The 24,009-nt window shown below is 38.5% G+C and overlaps 1 protein-coding gene across 1 annotated transcript in view; it reads left to right on the forward strand.

Annotated features, from left to right (window-relative positions):
• cerkl (ceramide kinase like) overlaps window positions 1-24,009 on the forward strand; it is a 60,265-nt gene that overhangs the window by 12,341 nt on the left and 23,915 nt on the right. The window contains exon 2 of the mRNA XM_002932015.4: window positions 14,228-14,467. Coding sequence (XP_002932061.3) covers window positions 14,228-14,467 — 240 coding nt within the window. The remainder of the gene's footprint in view (window positions 1-14,227; window positions 14,468-24,009) is intronic.

Here is a 24,009-nt window from a genome sequence, read left to right on the forward strand (position 1 = left end):
TCACCTGTTTAAAAGCAAACATTGGTTGCTATGGTTTACTGCACATGGGCAAACTTAGTTCCTTTTAACATATAGGGGTTAGTCTCTTCTAAAAAGGCACTGCCAAATGGATTTAAAAATTGTTTGGTGCACTCAAGGGACTTAATGTAGAAAAAATGAACATATTAGTCCCGTCTTGAACACACAAACAAACGTGAAAGTTTTAGTCCACCTAGGACCTTTTTTAAGACACAGGTCTAAGAAAGGTTCCAGGTAGGACTGAAATATTGACTAAATAAACATTTTTTTTGTGTACTTTAAAGGGAAACTATAGCACTTCATCTTTAAAACTCTTTTGCATACAAATAAAGCCTTTTTATAAAAAATGCATTTTTTCTAATAAGAGTTGACTAGAATATCTTAAAATAAAACACTGCTGAATATGATCTACTGTCTAAAAAATATAAATTGAGATATTTTACATATATCTCATAAGATTTGTGATTACTGCATCCAAAGGTGATGTGCCCAGGGGGATCAGGTGACTGGGTTAACTGGGCTGTGATCTCCAAATCATGATGCAGCCAAAAAGTCATGTTTTTGAACAGGGATTATGGGAAGTGTGTAACTTTAGGCAATTAGCAGTTTATATAGGTTCAGTAGACTTGCTTGTACATGATTAAACCATGCGCTCCCTATTTAAATGAAGATACTGGGGTTCATATGACAATACCCTAAATACTGCACAAATACTGCACAGAATAGAGAAAACATTTTTGGGCAAACTGACTTTTAGTGCCAAACCAAGATATACATTATCCATAATAGAACATTATCCAAAATTTCCATTATTCCTGCACTGTCAAAAAAGATGGAGGGAGTATTATGGTATGTGAACTCATCTTAGCAGAAGTGACTAGAGAACAATTCAAGATAAAAAAGGAAATTCAGTGAAGTAAACTGTCCTTAAAAGCAGGAAATGAAAAAATTCACCTTTCAGCATCGTACCAAGCCTTAGTACAGGGTTCCCCAACCTTTCTTACTTGGGAGCCACAGTCAAATGTAAAAAGACCTCAATGCACACTATCAGCTTTCAGGGGGCTTTATTTGGAAGTAAATCTTGTTTTATTCATCCAGAACTTGCCACCAGGTCAGGAATTCAAAAGTAACCACCTGGTTTGGGGGCACTGAGAGCAACATCCAAGGGGTTGGGGAGCAACATATTGCTCACAAGCCACTGGTTGGGGATGGCTGCCTTAGAACATCATCAAAGCTACACTGGAATAGCCTTAAATACCTATCTCTCCTGAACGTGACAGAACTAGAACTATTTGGTAATTACAAATACAATTGTACAAAGGCAATAAGGATCCATATCATCCGTTAAATTACTGCATGTTTGTATCTGTTTTTTTTTATATTTTCTGAAGACACTGGTTCTAACTACAGTGACATAGTTCTGGCTCGAAACTGGGTGGCATCTGTCTTACACGGTGGGGTACCATCAGATGCACAGCTTACAGGGTAAACAGATCATTGTCATTTACCAAGGACCCACTCACATTTTCATTAGTGGAAATAAACAGACAAACTACCTTTTATACCAAACTACAAGCATAATATTTTGCACATCCAATACTAAATTTTGGATTATGTGCATGTTGTAACCACTTACATAAATATTGATCAGGCTCCCACAGCTCTTTGTATCCTTTTATTTCAGTCTTTTTTCCTCCAGTTGTCTTCAAAACAGACATTTTGTATGGTTTGCACAATAACCATACATACAATATACAATACAATATACATACAATATACGGTAACCTTTATATTACCTTCTAAAATTGCATGGTGCTAGTTTTTCACCATGGACATCTCTTCCATATTATTTGGTCTTTATTTTACAAGGATGGTTCCATATTTCACTATAAACAGCTTAACAGATGGATACACCCAACAATTTATCGGTCAATAATAAAATTATTTGGTCTTTATTTTACAAGGATGGTTCCATATTTCACTATAAACAGCTTAACAGATGGATACACCCAACAATTTATCGGTCAATAATAAAATGTTTGCCGTTTCCTTACTTAGAAAACTACTTGTGCAACAGCTAGATGTGTGTGTGTATTTTGTACATGTTTATTTTGGCACTTCAAGGAAATGAAAACCCTTGAAATAAATGAATCTTCTTTCATTGTATACATTTATTATCTTTTTCTAGTGTTTAGTACAGATATGGAATCCATTATCAGGAACCCATTATTCAGAAAGCTCTGTTATGGGATGACCATCTCCCATTGACTCCATTTTAATGAAATAATTCTAATATTAAAAAATTATTCCCTTTTTTCCGTAATAATAAAACAGTACCTTTTACTTGATTCCAGCTAAGATACAATTAATCCTTATTGGAAGTAGAACAATTCTAAAGGGTTTCATTAATGTTGCTGTTTTATTTAAGGTATGGATTTCAAAAATACGGAAAGACCCCTTAATCGGAAAACCCCAGATCCCAACCATTCTGGATAAGAGTTCTTCTGCCTGTATTAGAGGTTTTTAAATTGCTAATATAATACATTTCAAATAACAGCGCCACCCACTGTTCCTTCCAGGCTGACAAGCTTCAGTCAACAGAAAATTAAGTTACCACGGAGCATTTATAAATACTGGGCAAATTTGCACCTGGGCAGTAACCCATAGCAACCAATCTGTGAAAGCTGCTATGATTTACTGCCAGGTGCAAATTTGCGCAGGGTTTATAAATAACCCCCAGTAAGTCTTTTCCTCTGTTTAGAACTGACCAGAGAAGCATCTGATGACTCTGTTCACTAACTTTATTTATGAGCAGAACAGTATCAAAAGATCTTATCTCTATTTCTTATCTTATATTTTATTACCTCTATTTTACTTCTGTAAACATATTTTTTAAAATATTTTTTTGTACCCCTGGCCACTTTTGATGATGTCACTTCCAGTTTTATTATTATTAACATTTATTTATAAAGCGCCAACATATTCCGCAGCGCTGTACAATAAGTGGGTTTTATACATTGGACATACAGAGTAACATATAAAGCAATCAATAACCAAAACAAGAGGTGAAGAGGGTTTTCAGCTAGTAGTTTTCAGCTACAACACTTCCTGTTTAATGGCGGTCAGCGGGTTGCCGATTAGGTTTGAGGATAAAGCAGGTAGCGGGTCAGAGGGAGTAAAAATGTGGGTTGCGGACCACGGGTCCAGGTCTCAAAAATTTGTTCTGTGCAGGACTCAATCAAAAAGTATTTTCCAAGTTGAGTGGAAATACACATTCCAGAAAGGTGCAAAAAGGAAAGTATTAGCTGAATGTTTAATTTGTATATTAAAACTGCAACAAAGAAATATTGTGTTTTTTTTTAAATTTTATCCTGTGATTACTGCCTTATGTGCTTATGTGCTTGCTTGCTTGCTGTTTATTAATTATAAACACCATCAGTGTTGCAAAATGATGTTATTTAAAGTAGCACCTAATCACATGTAGTTATTGCGTTTGATGGACCGCGAGGATTTGCCTACGTTAATTTAATAGCAATGTGATATGATAAAACAGTAGCAAAGCCCAATTTAAATCACAGTGAGAAATCACAGGATTAAATAACAGTGTTCAGTCTCTTAGAAAAGTTTATTGCTTCCAGATGGGAGAGGGATCCTTTCCAGTATTTGATTAGCTGAGAGCACATTGGGGGGCAAATAGATAATGTATATTAAATGGATAGTTCTAAGAAGTGTGCAAAGATCTTAATATACACTAGTTTTTTTTTAAATTACATTCAGACATAGCAATACATGTGGATATTTAAATTGTCTTCCCTTGTTTATAATGCACAGCTTAAATGTCAGATAATACTGAGGAAAAAGAGCAGGTACCGTGTATGTTTGTATTATGTCACTACTTTGTGACCCCATGTTGGGATATGCCATGTGTTGCACAGTATGGTGCTTTGCACTGCACTCTCCACCTGTGACTTACCTCACATGTTTCCTATTCGTGGAAATGTTAACACCTTGGCTGCCAGAGGGGCTGCAAAATATGGCAAACTAGTGAATTTGATAAACATTTAACCCCTTGTCTGATTCTGCTATATTCTGATTTTGATTGCTGTATTCTGTGCATTAACAATATTGGGAAACTTTAGAATTCATTATTTATATGAACTCCTCAAACTATATAGATATAGTATTTTTTATTTTTTACTTTATATGAGTTTGTATTTTCTCCATGTGTCTGTGTGGGTTTCCTCCAGGTATTCCGGTTTCCTCCCACAAGAACATACAGGCAAGTTAATTGGCCATAGTGTGTGAATGTGATAGGGATGTTAGATTGTAAGTTCCTCTGGGTCAGGGACTGAGGTGAATGATGTATAATTTCTGAATGGTATATAATCTCTGCAGAAATGTGTGGCGCTCTATAAATAACAGGTACTAAATACATGATATATAGCATTTCTATTGTGCTATAGTTTGTTGCATTATTTAATTTAAAAACCTTTGAAAGTTTTTGTTGATCAGATCATGGTCACACAACATGATGTATGAATCAAAATCAGGCTTGCAAATGTTCAATGGCACCCACTGTTGTCCCTTGTGTTCTACCCCAGGGCCACTGCTTGTCCCTAAAGCTGGCAGACAGGCCAGGTCTCATACATTGCCTCGTAGGCCACTCGTGGGCATGGACATTGGTTGTAAACAATTTCTAGCCAGAGTTATATACTGCAATACAAAAGGATTGCACGGTGATCAGTATTTTATTTTGCACTATAGATTAATTTTGTCTAACTATTATTTATAGAAGAGACCTCCATTTTAACCCTTTAAGTGCCAGCCGAATTCGTCATTTCGGTTCCCCCCAGTGCCAGACGTTTTTTAAGCATTTTGTACTCATTCACTTTAACAATGTTTTTTGGTAGGAAAACCTCCACGAAACTAGGGAAATTATATATCGTTTTTTTCGTCACTAATTGGGCTTCGACATACATACCAAATTTTATAACTTTTCTGGAGATATGATGTGTATTTTGGGTGAAATATGTAAAAAAAAAATAAAATTATGAAAAATTTCTGTATATTTTGAGGTTTTTTTCCATAGAAAAGTTAATTTTACTCACTTTTTTTTATTGTTTGTAAAAGCCCTGATACTCCCAATTCCAACGATACCAAATATGTGGTGGTACCCCACAGTTCCTGTCCAGAAGTAACCCCCAAACTAAAGCAATACTTAGTACAATATCACACCAGAACAAAGCAGAAAAGCGCTTGTAACAGTTAATGCAGCATAACTTATATGTAAATCTAAAATATCCCCTCATGTTTGGTATCTTTAGAAACTACAGACCTTCAGGTTTCTAGGTGCAATGTAGTTTTCACTCAAAAGCCAAATACCTTTTGTCAGTGCATTGTGAAATTTGGAACTTTTTATGACATTTTTTTTTTTTTCTAAAACGTAAACTTGGACGCATGATCAAATGTGGATTTGACAAAAAAAAATCTCATAAAAATTTTCTAACAAAGGCATATTTGAAAGACAAACTTCTCCTGAATAAAATGATGCCCCATATGTATGGGTGCACATAAAGACATGGGCACCAAACACTCCAAAGCAGGGGCAATGCACAAGGGCAATTACAGCTAAAAATGTGGGGGCTGCGCTCTATGTGCACTTCCTGCAGTTTTTCAGTGTTAACCCCCCCTACCTGTGAAATAACCCCCACAAACTATATATTTCTGAAAAGTGCACACCTTCAGCTATTCAGAGACACCACTCTTCTCTTTCTACATGGAAAATTGTGGCCGCAGTCCCTTGCAGAAGTAAGCGCTTTGGTCAGAAATCAAGGAAAAACCAGATAAAAAACCTAGATTTCTCCCCAAAATCTCCATGGCAACTACCAAAAACTTACTAAACATCGATCTGCAAGTTCCCCTGAATAAAACGATACCCCATATGTATGGGTGCACATAAAGACGTGGCCACCAAATGCCCCAAAACAGGGGCAATGCATAAGGGCAATTTCTGTTGAAATTTTGGGGGCTGCGCTCTATGTGCACTACCTGCAGTTTTTCAGTGTTAACCCCCCCTACCTGTGAGATAACCCCCACAATCTATATATTTCCGAAAAGTGCACACCTTCAGCTATTCAGAGACACCACTCTTCTCTTTCTACATGGAAAATTGTGGCCGCAGTCCCTTGCAGAAGTTAGCGCTTTGGTCAGAAATCAAGGAAAAACTAGATACAAACCTAGATTTCTCCCCAAAATCTCCATGGCAACTACCAAAAACTTACTAACCATCAATCTGCAAGTTCCCCTGAATAAAACGATACCCCATATGTATGGGTGCACATAAAGACGTGGCCACCAAATGCCCCAAAACAGGGGCAATGCATAAGGGCAATTTCAGTTGAAATTTTGGAGGCTGCGCTCTATGTGCACTACCTGCAGTTTTTCAGTGATAACCCCCCCTACCTGTGAGATAACCCCCACAATCTATATATTTACGAAAAGTGCACACCTTCAGCTATTCAGAGACACCATTCTTCTCTTTCTACATGGAAAATTGTGGCCGCAGTCCCTTGCAGAAGTCAGCGCTTTGGTCAGAAATCAAGGAAAAACCAGATACAACCCTAGATTTTGGTCAGAAATCAAGGAAAAACCAGATAAAAACCTAGGATTTCTCCCCAAAATCTCCATGGCAACTACCAAAAACTTACTAAACCTCAATCTGCAAGTTCCCCTGAATAAAACGATACCCCATATGTATGGGTGCACATAAAGACGTGGCCACCAAATGCCCCAAAACAGGGGCAATGCATAAGGGCAATTTCAGTTGAAATTTTGGGGGCTGCGCTCTATGTGCACTACCTGCAGTTTTTCAGTGTTAACCCCCCCTACCTGTGAGATAACCCCCACAATCTATATATTTCCGAAAAGTGCACACCTTCAGCTATTCAGAGACACCACTCTTCTCTTTCTACATGGACAATTGTGGCCGCAGTCCCTTGCAGAAGTTAGCGCTTTGGTCAGAAATCAAGGAAAAACCAGATAAAAACCTAGATTTCTCCCCAAAATCTCCATGGTAACTACCAAAAACTTACTAAACATCAATCTGCAAGTTCCCCTGAATAAAACGATACCCCATATGTATGGGTGCACATAAAGACGTGGCCACCAAATGCCCCAAAACAGGGGCAATGCATAAGGGCAATTTCAGTTGAAATTTTGGGGGCTGCGCTCTATGTGCACTACCTGCAGTTTTTCAGTGTTAACCCCCCCTACCTGTGAGATAACCCCCACAATCTATATATTTACGAAAAGTGCACACCTTCAGCTATTCAGAGACACCACTCTTCTCTTTCTACATGGAAAATTGTGGCCGCAGTCCCTTGCAGAAGTTAGCGCTTTGGTCAGAAATCAAGGAAAAACTAGATACAAACCTAGATTTCTCCCCAAAATCTCCATGGCAACTACCAAAAACTTACTAACCATCAATCTGCAAGTTCCCCTGAATAAAACGATACCCCATATGTATGGGTGCACATAAAGACGTGGCCACCAAATGCCCCAAAACAGGGGCAATGCATAAGGGCAATTTCAGTTGAAATTTTGGAGGCTGCGCTCTATGTGCACTACCTGCAGTTTTTCAGTGATAACCCCCCCTACCTGTGAGATAACCCCCACAATCTATATATTTACGAAAAGTGCACACCTTCAGCTATTCAGAGACACCATTCTTCTCTTTCTACATGGAAAATTGTGGCCGCAGTCCCTTGCAGAAGTCAGCGCTTTGGTCAGAAATCAAGGAAAAACCAGATACAACCCTAGATTTTGGTCAGAAATCAAGGAAAAACCAGATAAAAATCTAGATTTCTCCCCAAAATCTCCATGGCAACTACCAAAAACTTACTAAACCTCAATCTGTAAGTTCCCCTGAATAAAACGATACCCCATATGTATGGGTGCACATAAAGACGTGGCCACCAAATGCCCCAAAACAGGGGCAATGCATAAGGGCAATTTCAGTTGAAATTTTGGGGGCTGCGCTCTATGTGCACTACCTGCAGTTTTTCATTGATAACCCCCCCTACCTGTGAGATAACCCCCACAATCTATATATTTCCGAAAAGTGCACACCTTCAGCTATTCAGAGACACCACTCTTCTCTTTCTACATGGACAATTGTGGCCGCAGTCCCTTGCAGAAGTCAGCGCTTTGGTCAGAAATCAAGGAAAAACCAGATAAAAACCTAGATTTCTCCCCAAAATCTCCATGGCAACTACCAAAAACTTACTAAACCTCAATCTGCAAGTTCCCCTGAATAAAACGATACCCCATATGTATGGGTACACATAAAGACGTGGCCACCAAATGCCCCCAAACAGGGGCAATGCATAAGGGGGGGCTGTGCTCTACCTGCAGTTATTTAGTCTAAACACCCCCATACCTGTGAAATAACCCCCACAAACTATATATTTCTGAAAAGTGCACACCTTCAGCTATTCAGAGACGCCACTCTCCTCTTTCTACATGGAAAATTGTGGCCGCAGTGCCTTGCAGAAGGCAGCGCTTTGGTCAGAAATCAAGGAAAAACCAGATACAACCCTAGATTTTGGTCAGAAATCAAGGAAAAACCAGATAAAAACCTAGATTTCTCCCCAAAATCTCCATGGCAACTACCAAAAACTTACTAAACCTCAATCTGCAAGTTCCCCTGAATAAAACGATACCCCATATGTATGGGTACACATAAAGACGTGGCCACCAAATGCCCCCAAACAGGGGCAATGCATAAGGGGGGGCTGTGCTCTATGTGCTCTACCTGCAGTTATTTAGTCTAAACACCCCCATACCTGTGAAATAACCCCCGCAAACTATATATTTCTGAAAAGTGCACACCTTCAGCTATTCAGAGACGCCACTCTCCTCTTTCTACATGGAAAATTGTGGCCGCAGTGCCTTGCAGAAGTCAGCGCTTTAGTCAGAAATCAAGGAAAAACCAGATACAAACCTAGATTTCTCCCCAAAATCTCCATGGCAACTACCAAAAACTTACTAAACCTCAATCTGCAAGTTCCCCTGAATAAAACGATACCCCATATGCATGGGTACACATAAAGACGTGGCCACCAAATGCCCCCAAACCGGGGCAATGCATAAGGGGGGGCTGTGCTCTATGTGCTCTACCTGCAGTTATTTAGTCTAAACACCCCCATACCTGTGAAATAACCCCCGCAAACTATATATTTCTGAAAAGTGCACACCTTCAGCTATTCAGAGACGCCACTCTCCTCTTTCTACATGAAAAATTGTGGCCGCAGTCCCTTGCAGAAGTCAGCGCTTTGGTCAGAAATCAAGGAAAAACCAGATAAAAAAACCTAGATTTCTCCCCAAAATCTCCATGGCAACTACCAAAAACTTACTAAACCTCAATTTGCAAGTTCCCCTGAATAAAACGATACCCCATATGTATGGGTGCACGTAAAGACGTGGCCACCAAATGCCCCAAAACAGGGGCAATGCATAAGGGCAATTTCAGTTGAAATTTTGGGGGCTGCGCTCTATGTGCACTACCTGCAGTTTTTCAGTGTTAACCACCCCTACCTGTGAGATAACCCCCACAATCTATATATTTACGAAAAGTGCACACCTTCAGCTATTCAGAGACACCACTCTTCTCTTTCTACATGGAAAATTGTGGCCGCAGTCCCTTGCAGAAGTCAGCGCTTTGGTCAGAAATCAAGGAAAAACCAGATACAACCCTAGATTTTGGTCAGAAATCAAGGAAAAACCAGATAAAAACCTAGATTTCTCCCCAAAATCTCCATGGCAACTACCAAAAACTTACTAAACCTCAATCTGCAAGTTCCCCTGAATAAAACGATACCCCATATGTATGGGTACACATAAAGACGTGGCCACCAAATGCCCCCAAACAGGGGCAATGCATAAGGGGGGGCTGTGCTCTATGTGCTCTACCTGCAGTTATTTAGTCTAAACACCCCCATACCTGTGAAATAACCCCCGCAAACTATATATTTCTGAAAAGTGCACACCTTCAGCTATTCAGAGACGCCACTCTCCTCTTTCTACATGGAAAATTGTGGCCGCAGTCCCTTGCAGAAGTCAGCGCTTTGGTCAGAAATCAAGGAAAAACCAGATACAACCCTAGATTTTGGTCAGAAATCAAGGAAAAACCAGATACAAACCTAGATTTCTCCCCAAAATCTCCATGGCAACTACCAAAAACTTACTAAACCTCAATCTGCAAGTTCCCCTGAATAAAACGATACCCAATATGTATGGGTACACACAAAGACGTGGCCACCAAATGCCCCCAAACCGGGGCAATGCATAAGGGGGGGCTGTGCTCTATCTGCAGTTATTTAGTCTAAACACCCCCATACCTGTGAAATAACCCCCGCAAACTATATATTTCTGAAAAGTGCACACCTTCAGCTATTCAGAGACGCCACTCTCCTCTTTCTACATGAAAAATTGTGGCCGCAGTCCCTTGCAGAAGTCAGCGCTTTGGTCAGAAATCAAGGAAAAACCAGATAAAAAACCTAGATTTCTCCCCAAAATCTCCATGGCAACTACCAAAAACTTACTAAACCTCAATTTGCAAGTTCCCCTGAATAAAACGATACCCCATATGTATGGGTGCACATAAAGACGTGGCCACCAAATGCCCCAAAACAGGGGCAATGCATAAGGGCAATTTCAGTTGAAATTTTGGGGGCTGCGCTCTATGTGCACTACCTGCAGTTTTTCAGTGTTAACCCCCCCTACCTGTGAGATAACCCCCACAATCTATATATTTACGAAAAGTGCACACCTTCAGCTATTCAGAGACACCATTCTTCTCTTTCTACATGGAAAATTGTGGCCGCAGTCCCTTGCAGAAGTCAGCGCTTTGGTCAGAAATCAAGGAAAAACCAGATAAAAAACCTAGATTTCTCCCCAAAATCTCCATGGCAACTACCAAAAACTTACTAACCATCAATCTGCAAGTTCCCCTGAATAAAACGATACCTATGTCTGGTTGCGCATAAGTACATGGCCACCAAACCTGAAAATGCATAATATTGGGGCTGCACTCTATGCACCCCTTTTTTTTTGCCTGCACCCGAATGAATGGAATACGCTCGGGTGCAGGCACATGTAGCCGATATACGCATGAAAACGCGTGAGAATGCAAAGTCTCGCGTTTTCATGCGTATATCGGCTACATGTGCCTGCACCCGAGCGTATCCCATTCATTCGGGTGCAGGCACAAGTAGCAAGCGTAGGGCTGAATTTTCGGCAATCGTTTTTCCACTTGCTGAAAAAATCAGCCCTACGCCATGTGTGGCATCAGCCTAACCCTTGGCAATAGAAACTACCAGAACAATCTTAGCACCTCTGGACCTTTCTAGAACAACTGAAATCAAATGAAGTTAAAATGGAATAAAACCACTAAAAGCAATCAAAGAACAATAGTTGCAATGAAATCGGTGGTCAGAGCCCTGGATCCACCAATGTCACTGCAAAAGCAACCTTTTAGGGGCACTAAACACACAAAGAACAATGCAAAGATAAAACACCATAAAATCAGTAAAATCCAATAAAACCACCTAAACCAACAGAAGAACAATAATTGCAATGAAATCGGTGGTCAGAGCCCTGGATCCACCAACGTCACTGCAAATTCAGCACCCAATAGCAATAAAAAAGTTACAGTGCAATAGAATAATTCAAAAACAGAAATCAATTATGAAAATGCCAAAAAAACACTAAAATGCAACCAAATAAATCAGATAATTATAGAGCAAGATCAGAAATAAAGTTTTAGTAAAAAAAAAGACTGCCAAAGAAAGCAAAGAAAGAAAGAAAAGAAAAGAAAGAAAGAAAAAAAAAAAAAAAAAAAAAAAGTGTAAGTGTAAGTGTGTGTGTAAGTGTCTGTGTGTGCTTGGGAAAGTTGTAAATAAGTGTGTATGTGTACAAAAGTGTAATAATGACAAAGATAGAAGAAAAAATTGAAAAAAAAAAAAAAAAAAAATTTTTAGACAGTTGAGATAGAAATAAGCAAAATAAACAGTGGTAGAGAGTTGTAGTTCAGCTTACCCAAGGCAGGCAGGCGATCAGAGGCGATCAGGGTCGATAAATCCAGCAGGCAGGCAGCAGGGGAGCTCCATCCGGTCCAACGTGCGCAGCAGGAGTGAGGGAGCCGACAGTAGGCGGCGCTATTTAAAGGGACAGCAGTGGACACGTCATCAATGCGTGTCCACTGCTGTCATTGGCTGGAGCGACGATCGGTGCGGCTGGGCGACCGGATCGGTGAGTATGTCCTTATTCGCTCGTTGCCTAGGGGGTTGTGAAGGCTTTACAAGCGCTGCGCTGCTTTAAAAGCGAGCGCAGCGCTTGTAAACCCGACAGTGCCATTGGACGTAGATTCTACGTCCCATGGCACTTTGGTCCCTTGGTACCTGGGACGTAGAATCTACGTCCCTTGGCACTTAAAGGGTTAAAGGTTCTGTAGGGGCTTGGCACCAAAGAGTTTAGCTTTAAGCGGAGACGTAATTCTGGTAGGTTGCATCTGAATTGGTAGACTGAAAATGGACTGGAGAGAATGGTTGCTCTATAACAGAGAAACCTGCATTGACTGCTATTTTTAGAAAACGTAGATTACGTAGATAAAAAGTAGATTGCTTTAGAACTGCCCATCAAGCATTTAAGTGGTGCTCATGAACTGCTGAACATCTTATTCCCTTAGACAGGGAGGCCCATTTATCAACATTCTGATTTAAATAGTTTTGCAAAACCACAAAAAACACATTTTCACTAAAACCACAAACCATCTTATAATATAAAAAAAGCATGAACAAAAAAAATCCAAATAAAAATACAAAAACCTTGAAATCCTTGCTTCTGTAAGAATTTTTGCGAGCTTACAAATTAAAAAAAATCATTAAAAACTCTGCAACCACAAATTAAATAAAGATTGTTACAGTTTGCCAAGGATAGCTCCCATTGACTTCTACATGACCATGCTAGCTTTTAGATGGCACAGTGTTGTATTTGTGTGTTTTTTTTGTTTTTACAGTAATTTAATTAATTATTACTTTTTATAATTTACGATTTTTGGTGCTAAAAATATAATTCATGAAAACCAAAAAAATACGAACATTAGTAAATGGGGAAATATAATATATCGCTAATGGAAATTTTAGCTTTGAGACAGATAAATACAATTTGTAAACCATTTGCATGTTTTGCAACAGTAGGTTTGCGATTGGGAATTTTTTTGCGTGCGTTAATGTGCAGTGTTTGTAATAAAAGGTAACTTATTTTTGCATTACGACTTACGTCACCTTCAAGCGGGTAAAACCCCCCCCCCCAAAAAAAACTTGGTCACAAAACAAGCCCCCCATTGCATATGCACCACCATATCGTAAAGCAGGGTCAAGGACTAATGCTATCAATCTTAATTTTATTCCAACCAAATAAAATTGTGTAACTTAAAAAAAATAAGATGAGGCCCATCGCAAAATTTTCGTTTCCAATCCGATTTTTTCCCATTCGGGATTCGGATTCATGGATTAGTAAATGTGCCCCTTAGTGTTACATCAACAGGGGCGGTTGCTGTCCATGCCTTGGTAATGGATGCTCAATGCCTCACTATCCTATGTCTCCCTATGCACTCCCCTCTTTGTTTCTCCTAGTACAAGTCTCCTTTGTGGAGGGTTACTCATGTTTGACAACCTCCATTCCCTTGCCTCCTTGAGCTCTGCCAACTCAAGTATGTTACATATATGTTGACTAGTGGCTTGACGAATTTCATGGCCTACAAGCCAGCCCTCTGGCCTTTGTCCTCAACTAAAGTGGATATAGAAGGCTGTGTCTTGTGGCAACTTCATTGGACCGGTCAAAGACGTTGTCGGAACACCTTTGGCTCATATACAGTTCCTGTGTCTAGGTGGTGCAAGTTTGACATAAGTACAGTCAGTGACCATGAAAATTCATGCTGTGAGGTGAAAATGGGAAGGACATGAGCCCTAGTAGTCAGTCATTTGCATTGTAGATTCTTTTAGATATATAATGCTCTAGATTAGACCTTGATTTTACCTATTTTATTCTGGGGGCCCAGCCAATGCTGAAAACAAATAATGAATTAATTTTTAAGACATAAATCTATTCCATGGACTTATTCTAATCCCATTTTTGATGTTTCACCTAGGGAGCACAAGTCTGACACACCAACAGAAAGAAGAGATTCTAGACTTGAGAGATATATTCTCAGTGAAACTAAAGCGGCGACGTTCTGCTGGGCAGACAAAAGGTGGCACTCTCTTGGGCATCACAATATTTCTGTGCATCAGAAAAGGACGAAAACTAAAGGATCGCTCAGTTCATCTTCACAACCAAAGTGAGGATTATTGTGATATATGGTTCAAACAGCTAAAGGAGATCTTAAATGGTAAGTGATGTATCTATTGTGGCCTTCGGTGTTTATATAGAGGCCATTCTGGTTCCTGTTGTCAAGGTGAAATACTGCACTAAATGGGGTTAGTTTTCTATTCCCAGGCTCATATCCCTTAAGACACACATAATAAGACGCAATTTGTTTTATTTTAAATGGTAATTGTTACTTCTCCTAAATGAAAAAAAATATTTTTCAGAACACACTGCCCCCTTATTTTAAAACGCTATTGCTGTTTTCATACTGGAAGGCAAAAGGATTAGGAGGCTATATACACAAGAATAACGGCCACCTACCATCTTACTGCAGTGCCCATACTTTGGGTGTCCAATAGAGACAGAGAAATCTGAGGAAACACCTAACCGCCTAGCCAAGATACTTCATGGCTAACATTAAATTCCCACATATTAAAAATACGTATGGATAAAAGTGAGTACAGGTACGGGATTTGTTATCCAAAAAAAACATTATACAGAAAGCTTCAAATTACATGAGGGTCATCTCCCATAGACTCCATTTTAATCAAATAATTAACTTTACTGCCAATAGATTTGCCACACATTGCCATACCTGAGTAAAGAGCCCTAGAAGCTTTCTCCATTTGCTTAAGACAGTAGCTGCCATTTTAAATAGCTTCCTGTTTGCAGTCTAACCATTACAGCCCAGATCACACATTCCTATTGGTGGGGGGGAGGGAGTTCTTAGCATTCTTATGGGAGGGGGGATCAGGAGAGGAGAGAACTACACAGATTGGCCAGGGGAATTAAGGATTTTTCTGAGCGAGCAAAATGATGAAAACAGCAGCACTCAAGTGCCAAAGGCAACATTTCGGGCTTCAATCCAGCCCTTTATCAAGCTTGATTAAGGGCTGGATCGAAGCCCGAAACGTTGCCTTTGGCACTTGAGTAAAGATTCACATTTTTCAAAACAACCGGAGTGCTGCTGTTTTCATCATTTTTGTATTTATTTGCCCGGGCAGTGGGTACAGCGTGCACCTGGGGCTGCAAGAAGCTATTTTCACTGTGTAAGCACATGTTAACTGATTCTATTTCTGAGCGAGAAAGTCACCGGAACAACATGTTTACAAAAAAGGAGACAAGAAATCCTGTGTTTCGTTTAATAAAGGACTCATAATAAAGGTGCAGCGTTTCTGTGAGTGCTTATGGCTGTATTTACATAGACCTTTCTGATAAAGCTTACTTAGTTTTTACCTTTACTTCTCCTTTAAGTTTACTAAAGTCTATTAAAAAAAGGGTTGTTTTGCCTCCACTAAGGATTAATTACTGTATATCTTAGTTTGGATCAAGTTCTGTTTTATAATTACAGAGAAAAAGGAAATCATTTTTAAAAATTAGAATTTGCTTATAATGGAGTCTATGGAAGATGGTCGGCCCTAATTCGGAGCTTTCTGGATAATGGGTTTCAGATAACGGATCTCATGCCTGTATATTAATTCCAAACCCTCAGTTTTCACTCCTACAAATGTAGCAGTATATTTATTAAAACCTTAACCAGAGTATGGTCCAGCTCCATCTCAAACCTCATCCTAAGGGGACATCTTATCCTAACTATCTATTCCAACTTGAAGAAGACATAACCAGACAAAATCCCAGTCCCCTTAATCTTTTCAGGGCTGTTAAGATTGGGGAGACTTTATCCACACGTGGTAGACTTTACCTGGGCACTCAGAACTGTCTTTAGAATTTCCCTTTAAATAAGCTAGCATTTGAGAAGAAAAGTTGCACGAGTTTTGTTGTGGTTATTTTTTTTCATGTCCGCATTTTTTTTTCTCAACAAACTCAAATTTTGGTAAATCTGTCCCTTAGTCTCTACTGAGTTCTAATTTGTTTGCAATTGAAGAGAGCGTAAGCATGTGTAAGAAATGCACGCCTGGGGCCCTGTTTGTTGAAGAGTTGCATTGGTTTTTTACATGTTATAAAAGTAATACAAATGTAAATAACACAAAAGAAAGCTCAACAAAAAAAGCTCAGGAGGAAGTGATTGATTGTAAACAGAATATTGCTTGGGCAGGGTCTTCCGGATTCAAATATCAGGCCTTCTGGGCAGCACAGCATTCCGTCTATGACAGACATTCAGCTGGGATGTAATGTACCAGCGAGTGGCATTCTGGCAGCTGAGTGCATAGAGATGGCTGATACTGATAGCACCTAAACTATTAGTAGCCAGTTTTGTACAAGTTATAAGGAAATATATATATTTATATATATATATATATATACAGAAACAGAAATGAGCACACCCTTCAGGCAAACAAATGCCCTCGGTGCTGGTCAAAAAAAATTCAATAGGCAAACAGAGTACCGCACACATAGGGACTTTATGAAAAAACAAAAAAGGTTTATTGAAAGAGATCCGACGTTTCGAGCAGTTTGGTGCTCGAAACGTCGGATCTCTTTCAATAAACCTTTTTTGTTTTTTCATAAAGTCCCTATGTGTGCGGTACTCTGTTTGCCTATATATACATATACACATAAATATAATTTTTTAAATAACACTAAAATTACCACGGCGAAGGAAGGAGCAGCATCCACTATGCGACGATCGATTAATCGAGCCTAGCCTGACTCCTTCCTATACAGAAGGAAGGCTAGGCTCCATCAGTCGATCGTCGCATAGTGGATGCAGCTCCTTCCTTCGCCGTATCACCATATTTCAATTGACAGGAAGCCAAGTTTTAGCAGGTATTTTCTATTAAAGCATTTAAAATACTAAGTGGTTTGCAGGATAGGGCAGTTATTGGTGCAGAGTAGAATAGCTTTTTTACTTAAAAAATGTTAGTGTTACTTTTCCTTTAATAATCAATACTTACCATAATTAGTATTCAGGGGATTCAGTTAAGAACTATGACACACAGTGGCACTTGTAGCCCTGTTTATTAAAAAAAAACAGGGCTGATCATATAGTGAGGCTCACAGTGATTAGTTGGAAGAGGACCACATCAGCAAACCCATCCTCTCCTTGTTCAATGGGATTTCAATGACTGATGCCTAGCTGATTCTAAGCCAGATATCAGTAGGGCAGGCCACTGGTGGTCCCCATACAAGGGCAAATAAGCTGTCGTTTTTTTCAAAGGGACTAAGTTAGCAACTTTTATTGGTCTGTGTTTGCCCACCTTTACAGCAGCTGAAATCTGTCAGTGACTCAAAACATCAGTGTGTTGGTTTCGGCCTAGGGGAGAAATATTAGGTTAAAGGATTTACAAATAGACATGTAAACACCTGTAAGAAAAAAATAATAAAAACTCTTTGTAAAACAGATTTATTAAACATTCTCTAAAGTGAATTTGTATGAAAGCACCAGTGCCAAAACATCTTACTAATGCTTTCCTTTCTGACTCCATAACACAGTGGTATATTAATATCCACTCACAACAGGAAAGAAAAGTTGAAATAGTATTTAAAGGAGTCGTTAAATTCAATTTTAGTAAAACATTATATTTTGGGAAGTTTGCAATTGGTGTTATGGTTTTCAGTATTCAGTCATCAGCTCTCCAATGTGGTACTTCAGCAGTTATCTGGTTGCTAGGTACTTGTTTACCCTAGCAACCAGGCAGTGGTTTAAGCAAGCAATGGGAATATGAATAGGAGAGGCCTGCATAAAAAGATAAGTAATAAAAAGTAACATAAAGATAAGTAAAAAAAGTACCAATAACAATAAATGTAGAAGAGCAAATAATAAATAATGAAGACCAATTGCAATAGGAATAGGTAATTCTACGTTAATTCAAGGCTAAACCACTCTTTAAAAAAATTCCTATAGCTTGCTTAAATGCCATGTCCAGTTCATGTAATTTTCCTTGCCCATTTTATTTAGATGGTAACTATGTGCCAATATTTGGCATGGAACCTGATGATGAGAAACGGCGTGGCGTCTTTTTATTCCACGGTTCACAGTGGTGCGGTTTTTGTAGAGGCACAAGGGGCTGTGTGAATAAGGAATTGATCCGACCCCAGATCTTGTAGCTCTATGTCAACACAACTGCAGCCATCCATCACTTAACTGAATTAAGTCCTAAACATTGGGTGGGAAATATAGACAATTAAGACTGCGCTAAGTTCCAACACCTATGATAGCCTCCCCATCTGGGCCCCTGTTCACATATTAAGGATCAAAGGTTTGTGTAAGCTGAAGAGAGCGCTCCTCTGAGTGCCACATTGTGCTCTTCAGTTTTATTCACCGTTATGTCCTGCATAAATTACACTTGCACCCAAGGGAGCTCCTTTATACAATCTTGTATCTTTTCTTAATGTTGGTATTTAAAATTGCTTTTATATTAGTATAACATTTTATTTATATTAGAGGATTTTGTTTTTCCTACATAAAAGTACCTCCTCAAATAATGTGTATTTTAATAAGTCACACGTATTGTTATATTCTTTACCATATACATTTTAGTTATTTCTCTTAATTCTATTGTAGTGCTTAGTGTTTATTTTCTGCCAGGTGATCAGATTCTATTCTTGTGTTCTGTAGAAATAAAGGGTTAACGCCTTCCCCGTCCAGAAGCTTAAACATACCAATTACCTGATTCCTTTTATTGACAGTTAGATCTGATGTTACCATACCGCTGCTTTATGGCGTTATTAATGTTATTCATTAACCACAATAGTTTTCCATTAACTTTTACAGTTTATTTGTAGTTACTTTGGCAGAGAGAGAGAGCCTTGCTTTATTCCATGAGGTCGGACAAAAATCGTTCTTTTTTCCCCTTCAAATTTGAATTTCTAATGTATATGCCTGATGGTAATATTTCAGAGAACTGTTTTTTTTTAATAGAAGAACGGATTGCCATGAAAAGAGAAGTACTTAAAAACAGCACAGATGTGAGTCTGCTCATAGCGTCTCTTCAGCTTTTGTTTTCTGAACACCCTGATTAACCCCTACTTTTCATGGTTCACTGACTCACTGATAGATCAAGTTTAAACTAGCACATATTAGTTGGTTTGTTTCTATGAGAGGAACAGTTGGCCATTCTTTATCCGACTGCAGCTCCTCCATAGTGTTTGAATGCTGAAGAGAAAGTAATAGAATATGAATTGAAAACGTACAATAGGATTTAAATATTATACTCGTATTAGCGCTCAGTCGTGCATAATGGCTATAGGAAACCTTGATTATTCTCTTACTAGATCCTTTGGTAAATATACACTATTTTCTTTCTAGGGGAAACTAGTTAATGATACAAATCATACACTATTTTTCTTGCTGGTAACAGTGTATTTTGTATTATTTTACGCTTACATGTTATAGACACAAGCAATCATTTTCATCATTTTCATCTAGTTTATAGTACAAGTGTATATAATATATAGATATACATATATATACAGGTATCGGACCCCTTATCCGGAAACCCGTTATCCAGAAAGCTCCAAATTACGGAAAGCCCGTCTCCCATAGACTCCATTTTAATCAAATAATTCAGAATTTTAAAACTGATTTCCTTTTTCTCTGTAATAATAAAACAGGACCTTGTAATTGATCCCAACTAAGATATAAATAATCCTTATTGGCTGCAAAACAATCCTATTGGGGTTAATTAATGTTTTATTGATTTTTTAGCAGACTTAAGGTATGGAGATCCAAATTACGGAAAGACCCCTTATCCGGAATACCCTTGGTCCCGTGCATTCTGGATAACGGGTCCTATACCTGTATATGATATGGGGTATTGGGTTCATTATCAGTCAATTTTAATAAAATAATTTAAATTTTGAAGAATTAGTCATTTTTCTGTTTGTAGTACTAAGTCTATTCAACCGAACTTGTGTTTTTCTTGAAGACGTTTCTGAATTGAAAAAGCCAGTCAGATGACTGCCAAAACTCCCACATACTGCAACACGCATCCATGCATGGTCCAAAAATGCACCACCGATGCTATTAGTGGGCAAATAGTCATTCAGGACAGTCTAGTGATGCGGTTCCTCAGCTTGTATAAAGCAGTTATACAGTTAACAATACAATTTATGTACTGTACCACTTGGCTAATTGAGAACTGTGGTTATTTTGTTTGAATTTGTTATATTCTGCTCCAAGTGATTCAACTTTTATGATATTTGTATATGGTGTTTACTGCTGGGACACCATGAAATACTTTGTACATTAGCAATTAAACAAAATGAAATTGAGAAAAAAAGCAAATTGCAGTAGCCTAAAAAAGGTCATGCTCAGATCGGCATTCCATATGCAAGTTCAGTTGCAACAAAATCAGTTCCATCTTCTCACATTGGCATCTAGAAATGATGCCCACTACCTTCTGTTGAATTTAGATGAAGTCTCTACCAGCGCAGCTGGAACTCCTGCACCAGAGCTAAAGCATTTAGCAACTTTGGTACACTAGTGCAAGGAGAAGCTTGACCAGTCCCATAGCTGGCTTTTGTAGTAGTACAGAGGATCCCGTACAGAGGATCTCGAAACCTTATCCAGAAAGCTCCGATAGTGTCCATTTTAATAAAATATTTCATTTTTTTTCCTTCTTCTCTGTAATAATAATAAAACATTACCTTCTACTTGATCCTATGTAAAATATAATACATTCTTTTTGAAAGGCAAAACAATCCTTTTGGGTTTAATTAATATTTAAATTATTTTTTAGTAGTCTTAAGATCCAAATTACAGAAAGATCCCTTATCCAGAAAACCACAGATCCTGAACATTTAGGATAAATGGTCCCATACATGTAGTTGTATGTCTTAACATCTGCCTTCTAGTAATGCCTTCTATAATGTTTGACCAGGGGCATATCCCTGAAATCACTCACATTGGGGTTTGCTTTATGTAAAATGTAATATAGGAGTGAAATTGGAAATCATGTGACTTGTTCTCCATTTGTCAGTTAATTAAATAGACAATTCTTAATCTTGTTTATTTCAGTCTCACAGTTTCCTTCTTTACTAACAAATCCTTTTCTCACATATTGTAAATTTACTATTGGGAATTGAGTTTTTTTTTCTGTATTACCTTGGTGACGTCTCTGTATTCCTCTCATTTATACTTCCAGCAGGTTTTCTGGAACTGACAAATGTGCCGCTAAGGGACAGCAGCCAATCTAAAAACATCATGCCATTTTTACCCTGGGGATATGCACCAATCACTGCCATATTACAAGCATTTCAGTGATTAGACACTTACAGAAAATTGCTAATATTACCATGATTTTTTTTGATAAGGATTTGGCTACTTCAGACCAAGTTGGCAGCTTATCTGCCATTGTATGGGCCCTGCCTTAAAAATCAGACAGGTTTAAAAAATTGAATTGAATTAAAATCCAAGTGCTACTATCCAGCAAGCCATTCTTTACTGGTACTCCTAGAAATGTCTACAATTAAATGAGGCATAAGCAATATTCCACATTTGGCACACCTCTACAATGAGGACTCAAAGCTGGTGTAAGGTACAGCAAAAGGGGCAGCACTTGAAACAAAATACAGATATTGTCTTCTTCCCAATGGCATTCAGGACAGAAAGATACTTCAGCGAGGGTCCAGGTGGCATGAGTGTAGAGCAGCCTTGTTGATTGCATAGACATGTTAATAATGGAACTAATTCCTTTACATTTCATCTCTGGAGATGCAGTTAAGTAAACCAGTCATTCAGATAATTTGCCCATGTTGCTATGATACATGCAGATACCTAGGTACCCTACTATAATGAGCTGAGCTAGTGTTGAGTAAGTGCTTTAGATTTATATGCCAAAATGTATATCTTATGATTGTGTTTAGGTGATTTGAACTTCCCTAGAGCTGGTGCTGAATCACTTGCAGCATTGGTGTCCTGGGTTTGATTCTAGCCGGGGAACTTTGTATGTTCTCCCTGTTTCTGTGTGTGTTTCCCTCAGGTATTCTGGTTTTCTCCCACGCTTCAAAAAACTTACATTAAGGGGCCGATTCGCTAATGTACGAATCCGAATCACGAAATCCGATCATTTCTGATGATCGCAAATGTCACAAACATTCTTTTCGTTTGAATATGAAAATTTCGTACTTACAATCCGAAAGTTCCAAAATTTTCGTATTGAAATGATCGTTTGTGAATCCGATAGTCGATCTGATAGTCACAAAATTTCCGTATCCCAACAATCGTAAACGGCGTGAAAAAGAAAGTCACGATACTGAAGCTTGAATGAATTCTGAAACTTTCGTACTTGTTACGTCAAATATGATTTTGTCGCACAAAGTACGAAAAAGTTGCGCAAAATAACAAAAATACCGTAGAAAATACGCACAGTTCTAAAACTTAGAAAGAATACAAATTTTTTGTATTCGGACTGAATCGTACATTGATGAATGTGCCCCATAGGATTGGATCAAGTAAAAGAAAAGACAGACATTTTTTACGAAATGGTATTATTTGATTAAAATGGAGTATATATGTGATGCCCTTCCCGTAATTTAGAGCTTACTGTATAGCAGGTTTCTGGATAATGGATCACATTGCTGTACTATGACACTAAACGCATTTATTTATTTGGAAAGATTACCAGTTTGATATTTTTAAATGAAATTTATAAATAAAACATCCAGAAAGTTGTTATTATTTAATAACCTGAGTATTTTGCATGCCCAGTTTCATTAATCTCTGCATCGACTGTCAGTGTTATATAAATGAAGAAGGATATTAAACCAGATCAGAAAGCTGCAATGACAGCTGTATTGCTAGAAAAGGAATGTATGTAAAGAAAAAAAAAAGCTGTGTTACCGCAATGAAGCTTATTCTAAAAACAAAGTAATAATGGACAAAACTGTAAAAATAGCCAGTAATTACAGGGTTACAGTGCAACGACTGTTTTGTTTTAATGCTAATTTCATTGAAGCCATTTTTGCAAAGGGAACTATATTAAAATTAATAGGGCAAATGACAGTGGGTTGTTAAAATTAATTATGTTGCCATTTTATCTCCTTTGGTTTATGGGGCTGGGTGGTAGTAGTGAATTTCTTGCGCACCTGCTCCTGCTGCGGCCTAAGTGATACTGGCTCTAAAAATGCACAAAATTGTAGTATCAAATCTCCTCGCCAACTGTGCAGAAGCTCTCTCATCGGATCCCTACCGAGAGGCGTTTCCTATTCAGTCCCCCGAGGGCAGGTTTCTTCTCTTCATCCCACTGGTTTCTTGCTTGAACTCTGACCCAGACCTTCCTCTTAGTTACCATCACATTATGCTATGGGTGCTGCTGTAATGCTCACCATTGCTAAGTGTACCTACTCATAGGCTCATTAACCGGCCAGAAATGTACTAGCCTCGGGCCTGTTTGGGTGTCAGTTTCAGCTCTTCTGTTCAAATCGTTTCCCATCTTTTCTTTCTTCCTCTTTTTATTTAATGCTTTTCCCTAGTTCCCATAACCAATTAAAATGTCTAGCTGAACAGTCATCATTTATATTGTATCTTAGCACTAAGGAAGCCCTCTTTCTAAACAGACAACAGTTAAAGGTAAACTTAGCCTAGCGATGTGCATTGGAATTGCTGTTTTACATTCATATTGTTATGCTTATTTGCTTTTTAATATTTTTTGTTCTGATTTA

The sequence above is a fragment of the Xenopus tropicalis genome, chromosome 9 (genome assembly GCF_000004195.4).
Source record: "Xenopus tropicalis strain Nigerian chromosome 9, UCB_Xtro_10.0, whole genome shotgun sequence".
Lineage (NCBI taxonomy): Eukaryota > Metazoa > Chordata > Amphibia > Anura > Pipidae > Xenopus > Xenopus tropicalis.